The 18,361-nt window shown below is 43.0% G+C and overlaps 1 protein-coding gene across 1 annotated transcript in view; it reads right to left on the reverse strand.

Annotated features, from left to right (window-relative positions):
- Positions 1-206: 206 nt before the first annotated feature.
- Laptm4a (lysosomal protein transmembrane 4 alpha) overlaps positions 207-18,361 on the reverse strand; it is an 18,649-nt gene continuing 494 nt past the window's right edge. The window contains exons 2-7 of the mRNA XM_010618027.3: positions 7,132-7,252; positions 5,081-5,157; positions 4,861-4,983; positions 2,543-2,638; positions 1,959-2,057; positions 207-317 (exon numbers count right to left, since the gene is read on the reverse strand). Coding sequence (XP_010616329.1) covers positions 243-317; positions 1,959-2,057; positions 2,543-2,638; positions 4,861-4,983; positions 5,081-5,157; positions 7,132-7,252 — 591 coding nt within the window. The 3' untranslated portion in view covers positions 207-242. The remainder of the gene's footprint in view (positions 318-1,958; positions 2,058-2,542; positions 2,639-4,860; positions 4,984-5,080; positions 5,158-7,131; positions 7,253-18,361) is intronic.

The raw sequence follows: 18,361 nt of genomic DNA on the forward strand, positions 1-18,361 counted from the left end.
ATGCATACAATGGCACTTTGTTCTTGCTTAACCTAGATTGTCTTCAAAAAGTATTAAAATGTAATAGACTTTAAAAAAGTTTAATAAATGTCCAAAGAGTTCCTTAGTGTTTGAAAATAAATGCTTAAACAAGACAATGTAGTTTATAACAAACAAATTTGAAGAGCCCTGTATTGCAGCATTCTGTATAATAAACAAGACAAGAAGCTGGTATAAGGTTTATTGACAAAGGCAGACTGTCTTCAGGCAGGTAAGTAAGGAGGTGGTGGTTCTTTCTCGGGCATCTTCACAGCCATCTCATAGGTTGGCAAAACATACTAAATACAGAGAGAACAAAATTACTTGACGATTCTCCTTTAAAAGCTCTTCTGGAGGGACTAGAGGTTCCATTTGACCCAGCTATCCTCTGCTGGGTATCTTTCCAAAAGAATTAAAGGAATCGTACCACAGTGATATATACACAACCATGTTTATAGTGGCACAGACTGTAATAGCTAAAAGTTGGAAACAGCCCATTTGCCCATCAGTTGGAAACTGGATAAAGAAGATGTGGGTTTTCTATAAAATGGAATACTACTCAGCCATAGAGAATGAGAAATTAAGAGTCATTCATAAGGAAAATGGATACGTACTGAGGATATACTCCTAAGTGAAATAAATAAGTCACACATGTGTAAATACCGAATAGTTTCTCTGGTGTGAAAAGCTATAATAGTACATTAAGATCCTATTGCGATAACTGACCATGAGAAATAAGAAGAAAAGGGCTGAAGGTGTAGGGAAAATGGGAAGGGTGGGGGAAAGGTAATAAGGGAAAAGAAAAAAATAGGAGAAAATGAAAAAATAGAAATAAAGTGTTTGAAAATGGGGAGGGGAGGAGGGGGTGAAGGGAGGGTAGGGACATGGGGAAAAAATGAGAACCAAGACCTGTCATGTAAAGGTACAAGATCCCAATAATGTATGTAATTGTACTGTATACCAAAAATGTACCAATAAACTCAATAAAAGAAAAAAGAAGCTCTTCTGGAATAATTCAGTTATCAGATTCTGTGTCCTAAATAGGTGATAGAAACCTATAGGGAAGAGCTGAAGAAACTGTTCATCAGTTCTTGAGAGTAAGGATGCCCAAGAAACATACAGGTGAGTTATCTGCCCCACACTGCTGGGGAGAGGGATGGATGACGGATGGATGGAGGGGAGGGTGCGGGTAGATGGCGGGCAGAATTCTTCCTCAGGGATAATCCCAAGGCTACAAGGACTCCTGGCTGGGCAGTATGCATCCCTACTTTCCCCCTTTCCAGTAATGATAGAGTACCAGTGCCAAATACACCTAAGGGGGTTGAGGATCTGAGTCCAGGGGCCCCGCAGTATGAGGATCAGTGTGATGCAAAGTCTTCAGGAAGGGATCGTGCCTCCTCTAGGACAAGGGGAACACCTCTGTAGGGAGGCGGCATTCTAACCGACCTGACCATTAGGTTTGGACAAGTTGGCTGTGGCCTGATATGAGTCATATACATTCTGTGTTAAAACCTAGGAAGATGATATGGTAGCATTAAAAAGCTATGAGAGGTGGACCTCAACTAACTCATGGAACCCACTGCATTCATTCTGCTGCAGACAGACTGCTTCCCAATATAGACGTTTTCTGAAAATAACACAAGTTTCAGTCAGGGGCACCCTGCCCCCAGCCAAGGCCACACAAGCCTAGCATGGCTGTTTTCAATTTTATGTCTGACACAAACACAAGGTGAGAAGGGCCACTGATCACATGAGATGAACAGTGCAGAGACTCTAGCTCGAGAACCTAGGGTTCCAACTGGGAAATGATAAATCCTATGGATTTAAAATATTTATGCCCCAAACCATAGCGTTAGCAGATTTCAGAAAGTCAAGCTTGCCTTCTTTCACAATAATCAGTAACAGCCAGTGACATTTCAATGTATTAAACACTAGCTAACCTGCGGAGGTGCTTCAAAAGCAGGGTACACGGCAATCTCTGGCACATTTCTGTTGCTGATGTATTTATAGCAGTTCCAAACACAGTTGATTAAGTAAGCCTGAAAAGATAAAAGCAAAATTTACAAATGCTAGGAATTCAAGAGACTACCTGCTCCACCACGCAGGTGACTTCCAGTGCCCCCGCTGCACATGATCTCAGTAGAAAAGGGACCTAACACCTGGGGGGACTCAGCAAATCCAGGCCAATCCCCTCCTGGCTCCCACTTAAACATCACGAGCAGCTGGTGCGTCAATCCAGGCCTGCCAAACGCTGTGCTCCAGAGAAAATTCTGGGCCTGTGAATATCGGGAATTATAATCAATTTCCAAGATAAATCACAAACTGTTTTCAAAAACCACATAAAAGATGCTCCTTAAAATTTGGGGAAGGGTCCTGACACTTCTAAGCACTCCCTGGAAGCCACCTGTCCTGCCGTGCCAGGATGAACATGTCCCTGAGTCCTCCACCTGTCCTCTGTGAGGAGGTTCGAAGGACAGGGTCAGTCTCTGAACCGTGCCCTCCCAAGATCTAGTCAGCACCTTACCTTGAAAATGATGAATATCACAAAGAACACAAGAACAACAAACAGCAGGCAGCTGGAGTCCAATGACAGGAGGTCATCTTTGTAGGGGAAATCCGGCTACGAAAAACACAAGGACACGCGCACATTGACAATGCAGCTATGACACTTGTAAAAGCACTGCAAGAATACAAACAAAAGATGACAAGTGGGAGACAGACTAATAAAGAATTTGTAAGCAGGATTTAAGTCAAAGTGCTTTTAGGCCTCATTTCGATGCCGGCAATCACTACTCCTCAAGAATACTGTCCTCTAAAGAGGACTCTCATTTCCCTCAACATTTTTTTTCTATATTTTTTCTTAACTCCTACTACTTAATACCTCAAAAGTCTAAACTGAGGTAATTTTCTCTTTTCTACTATTTTCTATCTTCCAGCCTTGGGCAAAACAGACTTGTCCCTCGGTCGATGAATCAGAAGACACTGAGATCTGCTGAAATGCTACAAGCCATTTAGTCCCACACGGAGAAAACAATTTTTCTACAAGACAACTGTTGATCCAAATTCTTCATCAGATGGACAAAAAGCAAGGCAGAATCGTATGACTTACAGTGTTTTACTGAAGAGGACTGGCTATATTCATTTAAATATTTATTTAGCCCTAACTGTGGGCAAGGCAATGAGCTAAGCATCTCAAGAAGGGCATCAGCGGGCCGGGGATTTAGCTCGGCGGCACTGCGCCTGCCCGGCAAGCACATGGTCCTGAGTTCCATCCCCATTACCAGAAAGAAAAAAATAAAATAAAAGAAGGGTATTAGAAAAGAACTGAGGATTTACAAGCTGACCAGCCAAGGGAGCACCTTTTAATCTGAGTGGTTAAGCAAGTCAAACAGAAAAAACACTTGCTATAAAAGGAATAGCAAACTCACTTGATGTTTTCCCCACAAACCCTTTTCTTAAAATCCTGTCTTTAAAGGAAGTACATCACTTAAAATATGTCTTCGTGAGTGTGATTTGTATGCACGGAAAATGCTAGCTAAGCTCACCTAGGACTATGCAGGAGGAGGAGTACCACTCAGGACTCGGCCGGAGGCTCAGCAGGCGCCATCGGGCAGCAGCGCGCACTGGAGGCCTCAGCCGGCCCCTCGCACCACTCTCCTGTCTCCCCTCCTGTGCCCACGGCCACAGCACCTCTTCGTTCCCAGATGACGCTGTGCCGGGTGGCCTCAGGGGCTCACTTCTCCACAACATTTTCTCCTGTATTTTCTGCCTCTTGACTCCAACTCAAATCCCTCAGTGCAACTAAAATCTCCCTCTCTACGTGACGCCCACTCACACGTTTGCCTACTTCGATCCCTCCTCCTCTGAGGCATCTCTAGGACCAGCAGGGCCCTGCACATAAGAAGCCACCAACAAACACTTTCATTTGGTGGAATGTGAGACAGACTGGACAGGAAACCCGGGAGTGGGGAGAAGTCCGAAAGGGCAGCCTCTCCCAGCTTTCCTCTGTCTGGACTCCACAGCTGTTTCCAACACCTCCCCGTGAAGCCCTGCTGGGGCGCCTCAGCTGTGTGTTCCCGGCCCTCCACTACACGGCATTATGGTGAGTTCCTTATTTATTGTTGCTGTGATGGGTGCACTTAGTTGTCCAAGGTAACACCTTTTTTTTTTTTTTTTAGTTTTTTGAGACAGGGTCCCACTATGTAGTTGAGACTGACCTAGAACTCACTATGTAGCCCAGCCTGGTCTTGAACTCACAGCGATCCTCCTGCCTCAGCCTCCCAAGTGCTGGGATTACAGGAGTGCACCACCACGTCCAGCCAAGGTAACATCTTTATATATCTTGATGCCCCAAATGAAGTTTACTCCTTAAAGAAAAGGAACTTAGGGCCAGGGATTTAGCTAAGCATCACCGTGCCTACCTCGCAAGTGCAAGGTCCTGAGATCAATCCCCAGTACAAAAAAAAAGAAAGGTAAAGAAAGGAACTACATCCACACCATTCACCAGCAGTGCCTAGCATGGGGCCAATGAGAAGCAGGCCCTCAGTTATTTGCTATGGACAATGAAAGACGAACACCAATCATTCAAGAGCCCAACACAATTCCACTTTCAGTACACTGAAAACAAAGAGCTGAAATACTACTTCTGTGCTACCCATATTTAGGGTCTTTTAAAATTTTTTATTACTATATGTTTATGGTACTACTTTCACCTTGCAGATTTTAACATGGCAGTAATTTTAGATATTTTGACAGGAATGACGTACCTAAGGCTGATTCAGGATTTCCATAAAAATATTTTACTTAAAGTTTTTTTAAAGATTAATTGGCATACACACTTACTAATTGATCCAGATATTCTTTGATTCTTGGCAAGTAAGTGAGAGAGCTGATAGCAACCAGGCAACTGAGAACAAAGTCAAAAAGCCGGTAACAGAAGAATGGAATCAGCCAACCCACTTGATACTGTGGAAGAAAATAACCACATTTTAGCACATATATCAAATTACTAGCTACCGCTCAACAAAGGTCAAACTCCAAAGTCAAAACACAGCTTACTTACAGAAATCGCGCCATAAACCAGCATTGAACTGATTATAAACATGAGAACAGAGACGGCAAAAAGAACACAGGCATTATCTAAGGAAACAAAAACAAAAATTTAATTAAGCTACTTATACAACAAAAAGAACATTAACTCTTCCTGATGAAAAATACTTTAGCTTAAAAATATTTAAATGTAAATATTTTCAAAACTGTCTATATAAAGATCTAAGACCAAGAAGGAAAAAAACATCTAAGTCTCAGCATTAAGAAATGAATCATGGGCTGGGGATGTAGCTCAGTGGCACCGCGCCCGCCTGGCACGTGTAAGGTCCTGAGTTCGATCCCCGGTACCAGGAAAAAAAAATCTTGAGAAATTCATACACAGGCCCACCAGTCTTCACGTACAAACAGGTAACTCAATCCAGCAGGGCGAGTACTAGGAGATAGGCAGTAACAGTTGGCTTGCCCTGGGCAATCACAAAAATGCAAAAGAAATAATGTAAGTTGGGTCTGGTGAGATGAACAGGGCTTACGTGTTTGCTTAAAAGGCCAATGTATTACAAACAAAAAACTGCAGGTGCCACCTCCTGCATTAGAGAAAAATACAACCTAAAACTCCAAGTTTGCATTAATCTCCCTTCCCCACCAACTTCCCAAATAGTTGAACTCATTGTTTGCTTCACTCTGGCTTCCGGACTAAGCAGATGTGTTTTCTGTTTGGTTGAGACAGGCTCTGTCGTGCTCCAGGCTGGTCTCGAATTCACCCTTCTGCCTCAGCCTCCCAGTAGCTCTCTATTTCCTTTGTTTCTGAACTCTTTCTCACATTGTTCCAACTCTTCCTTAACCCATCCTCACCAAATGTTTTCATGCAACATCTCAAGCAGCATGAAGGCAACAGACTTACTGAGCTTCTATAGTAGATTCTGTGACTCTGGAAAGATGCCACCAAGCTAAAGGACACTAGTAAGGACGACTGGAGTAGCTGCTGAGCGTCACACCCCTGGGTGTCTGTACAAGTCAGTCATCTCCCTGCTGAGCAGGAGATCAAATCAGCGGTACTGGGCACTACATAAATCAGCCCTTACGTAGCTAACGTTAACGACTTAAGGACTTCTCTGCTACAGGACATTCAGATACAAACAAAATACGCAACAGAATACTACCAAACTGAAAGCAGAATTTCTAATTGCAATAATCAGCTTTTAAGAATGAAGGTCATAAATGTAATGAAGCTCAGAACAGTAAAACCTAAAACTTGAGAAATGAGATCCTATATTATGAATACACATGCAAATTGGGAACATTTCTCTCAAGTGAAACTAAAAGCCATGTAGAAATTGTGCTGAAATGTCAAGGGCTAATTCTATCCAAATTTTATGCTTCCATAATTTACAATAAATACAATCTCAATAGGAATTTTTCTGTGCATTTATTTTTTGATTTTGTGAGACAGGGTCTTGCTTTGTACATCCTGGCCTTGAACTCACAATGCAGAACAGGCTGGCCTCATATGCACAGCAACCCTCCTGCCTCAGCCTCCCAAGTATTATAGGGATTATAGGTGAGCATTTAGAGACTGAAGAATAAAAAAGGCATCAAAGGGCGATTTATATGAACGTTTCAGGTTGACTCTATTTTTAATCCCAGTGTTAAATCTCTCTACATATAATATAAACTGAACTATACGTAGAATTATGATCCTGAACAAATTATATCACCAAATATTCAAATAATTTATCTTTTAACTCTCTGGGCAAATCTCCCACCCCAACTACCCTAGTCAGCTGGCCCTTTCCCTTCTGCCTGTTACCTGACAGTGCTGAGGTTCACAATTACAGAGTTCTCAAACGCCTGGCAGTCAGTCTGTTACCCCTTCCGCCAGAAGTCCTCTACTGTAATCGCCACTGAGCATGTGTGGAAAAACGTCATCAAAATACAAGCAGCTTAAGGAACCTTATCTTTATTATGCAACTAGCCCTTTGAAGTATAATTTGGGCATAATTTAAGCAATATAATTGGCTTCAGATGTATACAATTAGTAAAGCACAGTTCCAACCAGAAACCTACCCGCCATTCTCTCAGAGGAATAGTAGTTACCGATGACTTCATACTGAACATTAACAGCCGGCATTGAGTTCGGATGAGTCACCTCCACCGTCAGCAGAATCGCCATCAACAGGTTCACCACCTGCAGAGGAGTATTTTATCAATTACACAAGCACCATCAGGAAACAGTCCCATCACATTTAATACTGCTGTACCTGAAATAACAAAGACACTAATGCATAATTACCACCATGGGAATGCTTTAAAATTACACATTTTATCAAATTAAAGTGAAAGCTTAGGGGCTGGGGATTTAGCTCAGTGGTTCTACCGCCTGCTTCACAAGGACCTGAGTTCAATCCCGGTACCAAAAAAAAATTAAAGCTTAGTATCAATCACTTCAGAGATAAGATTCTTAATCCCGTGTTAATACCAATACACCAAATAAAAGTTTTGTGCCACTAAAAGCAAAACTAAGGAATCACTAAAACTTCATGTTCCACGGTGCATATTTATTCATAGAACCATTTCAGAATTTGTTTTTCTTTTTCTTTTTCTTTTTTTTTTTGGTACTGGGGGTCAAACTCAGGACCTTGCGTTTGCAAGGCAGGTGGTGGAACCACTGAGCTAAATCCCTGGCCCTCAGAATTTGTTTTTGAAGGAGCTACTGTTGATCTAATACACTTATCCTGCAGATGCCTGAAACCCCCATCAGTGGAGACCACTGACACAGAACTCATTGGAACCCTCTAGAGCTAGGTTCCAATGCTGAAAAGACTTTCCAAAGTTCTAGCCATGTCACCTAACTCTCTTCCTAAATAAGTGGTCCTCTTAATACCTAAAGGGACTTTCAAATATTGCCTTCCCTAGAATAAACCATCCCTCCACCAGCATGCTACCTGGCTTCCGTATGTGTTCCTTTGTACACTGGTTCTGATATGATGGACTCTGTTCAAATGAGGGAAGATCAGGCTGGTCACAGCACAGCAAGATCTCAGCTTCCACATTAGCTAACACATTTGAATAATGAAAGCCAGAACTGCACTGGCTTTATAGTTTGTGAATTGTCACATGACAGCAACTGTAGAACACAGAGTTCTTTTTCACACTGATCCTAAGGTACCTCCTGTAACCTGGTTCAGAGGCCAAGCACAGGCCCTGCATGCATCTGCAAGTGAATTTCACCTTATTACATTCTTGCCCTTGAGTTTCTGGATTTGGATTTTGACACCCCACAGACTTTCATTATCCTCCCCTCTTCTCTCAGCCCCACCCCGCAGCTTCCTGCATTTGAAAGTATGATGAGCATGTAATAATCAGTATCTCTAGCTAAGTCACTACCTGAAAAAGCTACCAGGAACTGCCCCCTCCCACTCATCAGCAATCTCTGAATAAAACTGATCAGGGTCCAGAAGAACAGCCTGACACTGCTAAACATCTTGCTGAAATCCCATCACAGTAAGTGGAGGGTTTCTCAGTCCACTGCAGCACTAAACCCTACCTAAAAAGGACACTGGGTCTGTCTATAGTCTACAGCTGTTAACCAGCCCTGCAGTAACCCTGGAGGCACAGGTGCCCTCAGGAGCTCTGGAACAGTTGTGTCAAAGGCTCAGTACAGACAGCTCCAGGAGGACTGGAGCTGGCCTTTCTTATCTAAGATTCACAGTTTGCCCTTCTCTCCTTCATAAAAATACGAGTATTTGATACCTTCAAAGAATATGGAAACCTTATAGACAACATTTTAAATGAGTTATATTATGTACTTCTCACTTTTTGACCATGAATAATAAAGAAAATACAAGAAATGCCTTTTCTCTTTCCCAGTTCAAGTCATCTCACATATATTCCTTGGACAAGCAGACTGAGTTATCTTGAAGTCAGGTGATCTAAACAATGTCACAAGATCAAAAACCAACCGGTACTTACTGAGGCTCTACTCTATACCGACTATACACATCTAACTTCACGTATTCCTCCCAAAGGCCTTGCAAAGTAAATACTTTTAAAGCCCATGAACATATGTGAAAATTGTAATTGCATAAAACTAATTCCCAGCCAGTCTTTACAGGGGAACGTGGCTGGGGAAAATGATCTGACCGGGCTAACCACAGCAGACAGTGCCTGTTACAGCATTCACCCCATTCTGCAGACCTCCACACGTAGGGTACACTGCTTGTACTCTAGCAACTCAATGTGATTTAGTGTAACACACCAGTGATGTCATCTGATCATGCACTTTGTCAGATCACTCCTGTGACTTTACAACTTGCTGACTACACCAGAGGCCTACTAGTGATTTACATATTGCATGGAATTTCCTATGAGTTTGACATATACAATCATTTTTAATTTTATGGCAACTGACAAATCCTAATAGCTCAGCTTATTTGAAACTCATAATCTTGCTGCGCAAAGGAAAAATGGTGCTTGTCTTCAGTAAATGTTTGAAAAGCAAAAAAAGATTCAGTAGAGCTAAAAACATTTGTGTGAAGTTTAACTGACAGAAGGAAAAGCCAGGATTTGAATCTGGTTTTCAAGACAAGCTTCTGAGCACTGTGATTACACACAACCACTCCTAAACGATTCTGCATGAGGTCTTTCTGAAATTTAGTGAAGGCTGTAAAAGAGTCACACTTTGTCCTCCAAATAAAGTCTGCTCGGTAGCATGCCTCAAAGGCAAGACACACACACCCTTCAGCTGTGAAGAGCCTGCCAGGGGCAGTCATACTTTGAAGCTGCATCCTAGCTGACAGCACTGATCTGTTGCTGCCCACTTTGCTTGTCTATCTTTATACCAGTGTCATAATGTTTGGGTTACTATAGCTTTAGGGCCTTTTTTGAAGTTGTGCAGTGTGATGCCTTCAGCTTTGTTCTTTCTGCTCAAGACTAGTTTGGATTTGGATCCTTAAGTTTTAGGATTTTCTTTCTGTACGTGAAGGACTGACCCTGCAGTAGAGGTTGCACTGCATCTGTACACTGCGGACATTTTAACAATGCTAATTCTCTCAGTGCAGAAACACAGGCAATCTTTCCACCTATTTGTGTCCGCTGATTTCATCGTTTCATAGTTTTTACTATTGAGGTGTTTTCACCTCTGGGATAAGTTACTCCCAAGTCTGTTTTCTTAGCTGCTGCAAAGGGGACTGCTTTCTTATCTCTAGCTCATTTACTACTGGCAAACAGAAATAGTGCTTTTTGTAAGTTGGTTTCATATCCTGCAACGTTGCTAAATTTAAGTCTGAAAGTTTGCTCGGTCTTTAGACTTTCAATACATTCGACTGCATCATCTACAAATAGGGATAATCTGACTTCCCCTTTCCAATCCGGATGTACTTGTTCTTTCCTAACCACCGGTGGGATGGCGGGGGGACTTCCAATACTACGTCAGACTGAACTGGTAAAAGGCACCTTTTATCTGGCTCCCAATAGTAGAGGAAAAGCTTTCAGCTGCCCCCCATCCAATATAATGCCAGCTGCGGGTTTGTCCCACCTGGCCTTCAGTGCTGAGTTACTCTCCTCACATACCCAATGTGCTGACTTTTCATCATGAAAGGATGTTGAAGTTTATCAAATACTTTTCCTGCATCTATCGAAAGCCAAACTTTGCCCTTCATACAGTCGATTTATCATTATTGGTTTGCATATGTTGAATCATTTTGGGGGTTGACCCCGCCTGATCGTGGTGAATTCTCTTTTTAGTGTGGGGCTGAATGCAGTTTACTAGTGTTTTGTTGAGAATTTCTGCATCTGTATTGATCACGGATATTGGTGCGGTGTGTGTGTGTCTGTCTACTTTGGTAACATGATAAGACTGTCCTTGTAGAATGAGTATGGCAGAATTCCTCTTCCTTTTGGGGGAAAATTTGGAAAAGAATTGATATTATTTTTTCTTTAAATGTTTCACAGTATTTAGGAGTGAATGAAGCCATCAGGTCCTGACTTCTCTTTGCTGGGAGACTTTTTATTACTGATTCAATCTCATTATTTGTTATTGGTCTGTTCAGATATTTTTTTCTTTTCTTTTTTTTTTTTTTTGGTACCAGGGATTGAACTCGGGTCCTTGCGCTTGCAAGGCAGTCCACCGAACCACTGAGCTAAATCCCCGGCCCTGTTCAGATTTCTTTTATCTTTACGGTCCAACTAGTGGCATGTATTTAAGAATTTATCGCTTTTTTAAAGTTTTCCAATTTATTGGTATATAGATAACAGTCCCTTAAAATGTACTGTATTTCTGTGGTATTAAATGTAATGTTTCTGTTTAACTTCTAATGTGAATCCTTTCTCTCTGTATCTTTATTAATTTTATAAAAAAAAACACTTAATCATTTTGTTGATCTTATGTATTATTTTCTGGTCTTTTTTTTTTCCTGCTCTGATCTTTATTATTTCGTTCCTACTCATTTTTCCTACTGACAGTATCTCACCATGTAGTCTGGGCTGTCCTTGAACTCACTATATAGCCCAAGCTTGCCTGGAACTTGCTGCAATCCTCCTGCCTCAGCCTCCCAAGTGCTGAGATCATAGGTGTGCACCTCCACGCCCAGCCCTCTACTTTTTTTTTATTTTTTTCCCCAGCCCTCTACTTTTTTAGGACAAGCATTTTCTATATAAACTTCCATCAGGGCTGGGGATTTAGCTCAGTGGCACTGCGCCTGCCTTGCAAGTGCAAGGTCCTGAGTTTGATCCCTGGTACTACAATAAATAAAATAATAATAATAATAATTAAATAAACTTCCATCTTAACATTTTGTCTCATAGGTTTTAATAAATGGTGTTTCTTTCCCATTTTCATCTGCTTCAAGACATTTTTAAAATTCTTTTAACTTCTTCGCTGACCGGCTGGTTTTTCAGGAGAATGTCATTTAATTCCCATGAATTTATATGATTTCCACCATTCTGCCTGTTACTGATTTCTAGTTTTTCACACTGTGGTCAGAAAAGTTACTTGATACATGATTTTAACACTTGTGGCCCAACTTAAAATCTATCCTGGAGAATGTGGGACTTTGTAAAACAAAAATCACTCTTCTTGAGATTTCCCACAGCACATTTTGTCCCAGTCTATAAAAGACTACATACATTTTCTTCAGGACATCATGATAAGGATTTCACAGGCAGGGGACACACAAGAAAATCAGTCTAAACACTAAGAACTGTCACCTTGAGGCAGGAGATAGGAAGGAGAAACTCCCAAAATGAAGCAGTGGGAAGGCCAGAGGGAAAAGAGGCTGGGTCTCCGAACACCAGAGAGCGGCAGGTTCTGACAAGTGGGCCCAGCCAGGAGGACATGAGGCCACAGGGAGGCCCAAGAGGAGCTCTCCGGGCCCAGCAACGCACACCCACCTCGACAGACACGCGCCACAGAAGACCCTGAGCAGCTGGAAAAATGTGCCCCGGCCCATCACTTACACTGTGGTCAGAAACGCTGCCCCACTGGAGGGGCCCAGGGAACCCTGCCAGCTCCTCAGAGGGCCAAGCAGACACCCTGCCACCGCCCCAAGAGACAGCTTCGGACCTTAGGGCGACTCCCTGCCTGTGACAACAGCCCTGGACAACACATCCTGGCCAACAAATCCACGCCTGCATTTCCACTTGTGTCTGTCAGCTCTCACCACCGACGACATGACATTTCCATAAAGACTCGGGCCAGCAGCACGTGGGGCTGGCAGGCCTGACATCCGAAGGTGGTGGCTTCAAGCCCTCCCCACACATCCAAAATTCCCACTTCCCAGAGCCCAGTCCAGGGGTATGGCAGGGGGATCAGAACCCACAGAGCCAAGTCATCTAAAGGGTAACAGCAGAGGCAACAAAGCAGACCCATAGGTGCTTGGTGAGCTCAGAGATAACTAAGCAGTCGATGACCAGCAAGCCCAGGACAACACCGAGGAGACAGAGAATGCCCAGCATGGAAAAGGAGTAAGGGAGCATAACAAGTAAGAGCCATTCAGGGATCCAGAAGATTAAAAGTGTGATGGAAAGTACGGGCAGCCGTGTGTGATGGCGCACGCCTGTAACCCAGCACTCAGGAGGCTGAGGTAGGAGGATCGCCTCAAGTTGGAGGCCAGCCTGGGGTCCACAGTGAGTTCAAGGCCAGCCTGAACTAACAGTGGGACCTTGTCTCAAGCAAAAGAAAAGAAAGGAAATAAAGTGTTTCAGCAGCAGAAGTGATGAATGTGAGGTCAGAATGCCAGGTCCAGAAGACAAGGCTGTGGGTTGGGTTGTGATCAACTGAGATCTTTTACAGTTTTTAAACAAGAGAATATGAACACTGGAACCAATAGATGCTAAATGATAAGGGAGGCCTAATCTAAGGTTAACTAGAATTAGTGAAAAGAAGTAAGACGATGCAAATGGCACAAAAAAAAAATGTTTACAGAAATAATAGCACAAAACTTTCCAAACAAAGGCAAAGAATCTAACTTACAGGTAAGTGAAGCAGACAGAACCTCTACCAGCCATGACGAGAAGTACTTCACAGCACATCCTAGTCAAAATAACAGAAATCCAGCACAAGAACAGACTTAAGAGCTGGAGGAAAAGCAACAAAGGACCATAAAGGAAAAACCACTAGATGACAGCTGACTCCCGGACACAAACCACAGGACCTGGCGGGCTGTATGGACCCCAGGAAAGATGGAGCCCTGGTGCTCAGGCTCGGCAACTTCCCTGCTGGCGTGAGCAACTAGTGGTACAAATGACCTAATCACTCTGTCTTTTTACGAATAAAATGAGGTCTACAAATGGACTGAATCTAGTTAGTTGCTTGAATATCAATACTTACTACCCAAAATATAAATGGTAATTAAAGCTATTCAAATCAATAAAAAATTATCACAATAATCAACAATTTATTTCATTAAATGAAATGCATTTATAGTTGTGAATACTTTATCGAAGTACCCCAGTGCTGGTGTGTAAAATAGGCACTTACAACTTCTGTACCACAAATTAGCTGTATGACAGTTCTTATACCATTTTATGGTATGTTTTCCTTAAGACATTGTAATATTATGACATCTGGTCTGCTAAAACAATGCCTTTCTTTGCATTGTAGTAATCAGAGATCCCCTGAGAAGAGATACAAGCCACCTGGCGGGACAATCATGTATGTATCACTGGTGCAGCTAGTGATAATTCAAACCAGAGTTACCTTGAGCCAGGGATTAGGCACCGTCATGACTGTGTTAATGAAATGGAGAGAGAAGCTGGTGGGGCAGACTGGTAATCCCAGAATGCAGGAGGCTAAGGCTCCAGCCTGGGTTACACAGTGAATTCGGGGCCGCCTAAATTACAGAGACCTGTCTCAGAAAAAGGGGAGGGGAGGGAAGGCATCCTCCCAGCATCATTTCTGGAAGCATTACCCTGATCCCAAAGTGAGTCAGGCTCCAAACAAAACAGAACAACATGCCAATCTCTCTAATGAACACAGATGCAGAAATCCTCAACAAGATGACAAATAATGCAGCCAATCACCAAAAGATCATACACCAAGTAAGATTCATCCTAGCAGGGATGGATCAACATACACAAATTCAAAGGACAAAAATCACATGATCATCTCAAGAGATGAAAAAGCCTTTGACAAAACCAACATATATTCTAAAGTTAGTAACTCAATTTAGTAATGTGGCAGGATATAAAGTCAACACACAAAAATCAATAGCATTCCTATATACTAATAACGAACTCACTGTAAAAATTGGAACATAACCATTCACAACAGCATCAAGAATGGGTTTCGGTAGTGCAGTGGCTATCACATTCAATTCACACAATAACGTCAAGAAAAAATAAAGGAATTAGCCCAAGAAAGTAAAAGACCTGTACAACAAAAATTACATCATTCTAAAAACAGAGACCAAAGAAGACATAAGAAAATGGAAAGACATCCCATAATCCTGCAACCGTAGATCTAATATGGCCAACATGGCTATACTCCCAAAACTGGTGCAGACTCAACACAATCAAAATCAAAATACCAACAGCATTTCTCAGCAGAAATGAGAAATCTAGAGAAAACAAACCTAAGATTCATATGAAACCAAAGACCAATAATAGCAAAAGCAATTCTGGGTAACAAAAGCCAAACAAGAGGCTGACTCGAAGTTATACTACAAAGCCAGTGAGGGCTGGAGATTTAGCTCAGCGGTTTGGGGGCCACTTGCAAGGACCCGAGTTCAATCCCCGGTACCAAAAAAAAAAAAGCCAGTGATAAAAACAGCATGGCACCAGCACAGAAGCAGACCCGGAATCAATGGAACAGAATCGAGGGGGCAGAAACCACCCCAGCACAGTCAACTACTGCATCTGACCTTCAATGAAGGGTCCGCAGCATACACGGAGGAGAGGCAGCCTCTTTCACAGGAAGGGGAGCAGGGAAGTCGCCATCTACACGCAGAAGACTTGAACCTGCAAGCATATCTCACCACGCACTAAACTAACATAACAATGGATTGGGGTCTAAACGTTAAAGCAGAAACTGCCGGAAGATAAAATAGGCACAACTCCTGAAGATGCAGGCAAAAGCAAGGACTTTCTGAACAGAATCCCGGTGTCACAGAAAATAATACCGAGAATCAACAATGGGACTGCACCAAATCACAAAGCTCTGTACAGCAAAGCAAAGGACACAGCAGTGTGAAGAGACAGCCCACGGAATAGGAAATGGTTTTCCCAGCTACTCCTCAGACTAACATCTAAGAAACAGGCAACTGAGACACTCCTCAGAAGCACAGCTAAACCAACAAATACATCAAAAACAGCTCAGCAACGCTCACTATTAGAGAAACGTGAATTCAGATGACACAGATTCCAGAAAGAATGGCTATCAGCAACAAATGGAAGGGACAGACGTGGTGGCGCACACCTGTAACCCCAGCACTCAGGAGGATTGAGACAGGAGGATCGCTACAAATTCAAGGACAACCTGGGCTCCATAATGAATTCAAGGACAGCCTCAACTACGTAGCGAGACCGTCTCAAAAACATAATCTGGCTTCAATTTTTTCCCCCCTAGTGACAGGGTCTCACTGTGTAGTTCAGGCTGGTCTTGAACTGAAGGTGATCCTCCTGCATCAGCCTTCAAAATGTTGGGATTATAGGGGTGTGTCACCAACCCAGACTCAAATTCTTTCTTGAGAAAGCAATTTTAAGAATGCAAGGATTTAAATGTAAACTCATTCTGAAATTTTAAAAGGCAGGTATGAATGCCTCTTTCAAATCTAAAATGTAAAGGCTAACCCTCAGGAATGGTACTCCTGGTAGGCATAATTCATTCTTTTTCTGTCCCACAGACCTACTCACTACCATGCAACGAAGCATGTAGTGTCACCATCCCCTTAATATCAGACCACTAGAAGCCCCTGAAAGAACGCAGGGACCAGCAGGAGGGAGGGCTGCTCTTCCCAGTTCCAAAGAGCACAGAAGTCTTGGCCCAGGTGCCCTCATTCTCTGTTTCCCACATGAAATCAAGGACAGCACAACCTAACCAGGCAGCCTCGGAGGGAGCAACAGCTTCTGCCAGCAAAATGCAGTTCTGAAGTCTTGCTTTTGGTCTCAATGTGTTATACTACCTCTCTCCCCAGTTAGGCACAAATTGTCTTTATGTTGTAATTGAAGTTTCACTTTTAAAATCTCCAGCAATATTGGAATCAATAATTCTCATAATTAAGATAGTTCAATTGACTTCAGCAGTCTACAGTGTTCTACTAACCTGAAAGGTCCATGCAAACTAAGAATTATGGCATTTAAAAAATTTTACAAAACTATCAAGACTTGTCATGTAGAGGTACAAGATCCCAACAATGAACGTAACTGTACTGTATCCCTAAAATGTACCAATAAACTCAATTAAAGTTGAAAAAAAATTTTTACAAAACTAAAAGCATGGAAGAAAAATATGTGAACCTTTTTCACATCAAGATCCTCAACTTGGGGCTGGGGATTTAGCTCAGCGGTTCGGTGGCCTGCCTTGCAAGCACAAGGACCCGAGTTCAATCCCCAGTACCAAAAAAAAAAGATCAACTGGAGTAGATTTAAATTCCTCACTCCCTGTTTTGTTTAAGAACAAATATTCTTACTGAAGCTTTCCTCTCTGCATTTTTAGTTTCCTGCTTATCACTCTGCTTTGCCCTATTGTTTCAACATTTATAACCTAAGCCTACAGCACGGAAAAGCTGCCCCGAAGAGTTGAAATAAATGCAGTCAATCCCACGTGGACGGCCAAAACAGGGAGGGGGCTATTGTCTTCTAGAGGAGTTACAAGTCCTTTGTTCTGCGCATAGAGGGAAAGATCTGAGAAGGAAAATGAAGTTTGCAGGCAAAAGTCCCAGGCAGAACGAAGGACTATTTTCTGGGCTAAGTCTCTATGTGGCCGGAGGTTCCTAAAGATTTGAATTACTCATTTAGAGGAACGGAAGGCAGGGCTGAGAACACACAAAAGAAGTTAAAGACCCAGACCCTCAGCAAAATGGAGAATAAAAGGAAGTTAGAAACAGAACGCAGCTGTCATTGACTGTGCAATGTTCAATATTACAAAGCAGTTAAAACACAGGAGAGGAGTTTTCTAAAGGAAAAACGTGATACAGAACATCAATTAGCTAACTTTCTGAACTTAAAAGTATAAGATACATGAAAATATCGCCAATTCAGCGCAAGCAAACGACCCACACAATTCACGTTTTGTCGTTGCTCTTCTCAAATGTACATTAAAGATCGAAAGAGCAGCAGTGAGGACTATGCGGAGGGCGGAGGGTCACCCGGGAGGCCGGAAACCGGTCAGCGGGCCTGAGATGACATTCGCCTGGTGTTCCTCGGGACGGTTGCCATCGACCTCAAGACGCCGGGCGGGGAACTGCGCTGCATCGCTGGCGCCGCTCCCTCCCGAGGTCCTACAGACAGCGGCCCAGCGGGCAGGACACGGAGTTCCTCCAGCTTCAGGGAGATCAGAGCGACCTGAGCACCTGAAGCAGCCCCACGATTTCAGAGGTCACAGGCGATCGACCGAAACGTGAACAGTTATTGGAGACGACGGGAGGAGCACACAGGCCGGACTACTGTACTGACCCTGGGACAATCACGGCCCGCTCAGCGGCTCGGTACAGAGGACCCGAGGGCGGCGGGGCCGGAACCACGGGCTTCGCTCCCCGCATCCCGAGCGCACTTTAACAAAACCAGACACGTGGCGCCCAAAAGCAAACAAGGAAACCAGGTCAGCTGGAGTTTCTTTCCCTCTGAGGCGAAACGGCGTCGA

This window comes from Fukomys damarensis, unplaced genomic scaffold (assembly GCF_012274545.1).
Source record: "Fukomys damarensis isolate Sample0158 unplaced genomic scaffold, DMR_v1.0_HiC HiC_scaffold_2, whole genome shotgun sequence".
NCBI lineage: Eukaryota > Metazoa > Chordata > Mammalia > Rodentia > Bathyergidae > Fukomys > Fukomys damarensis.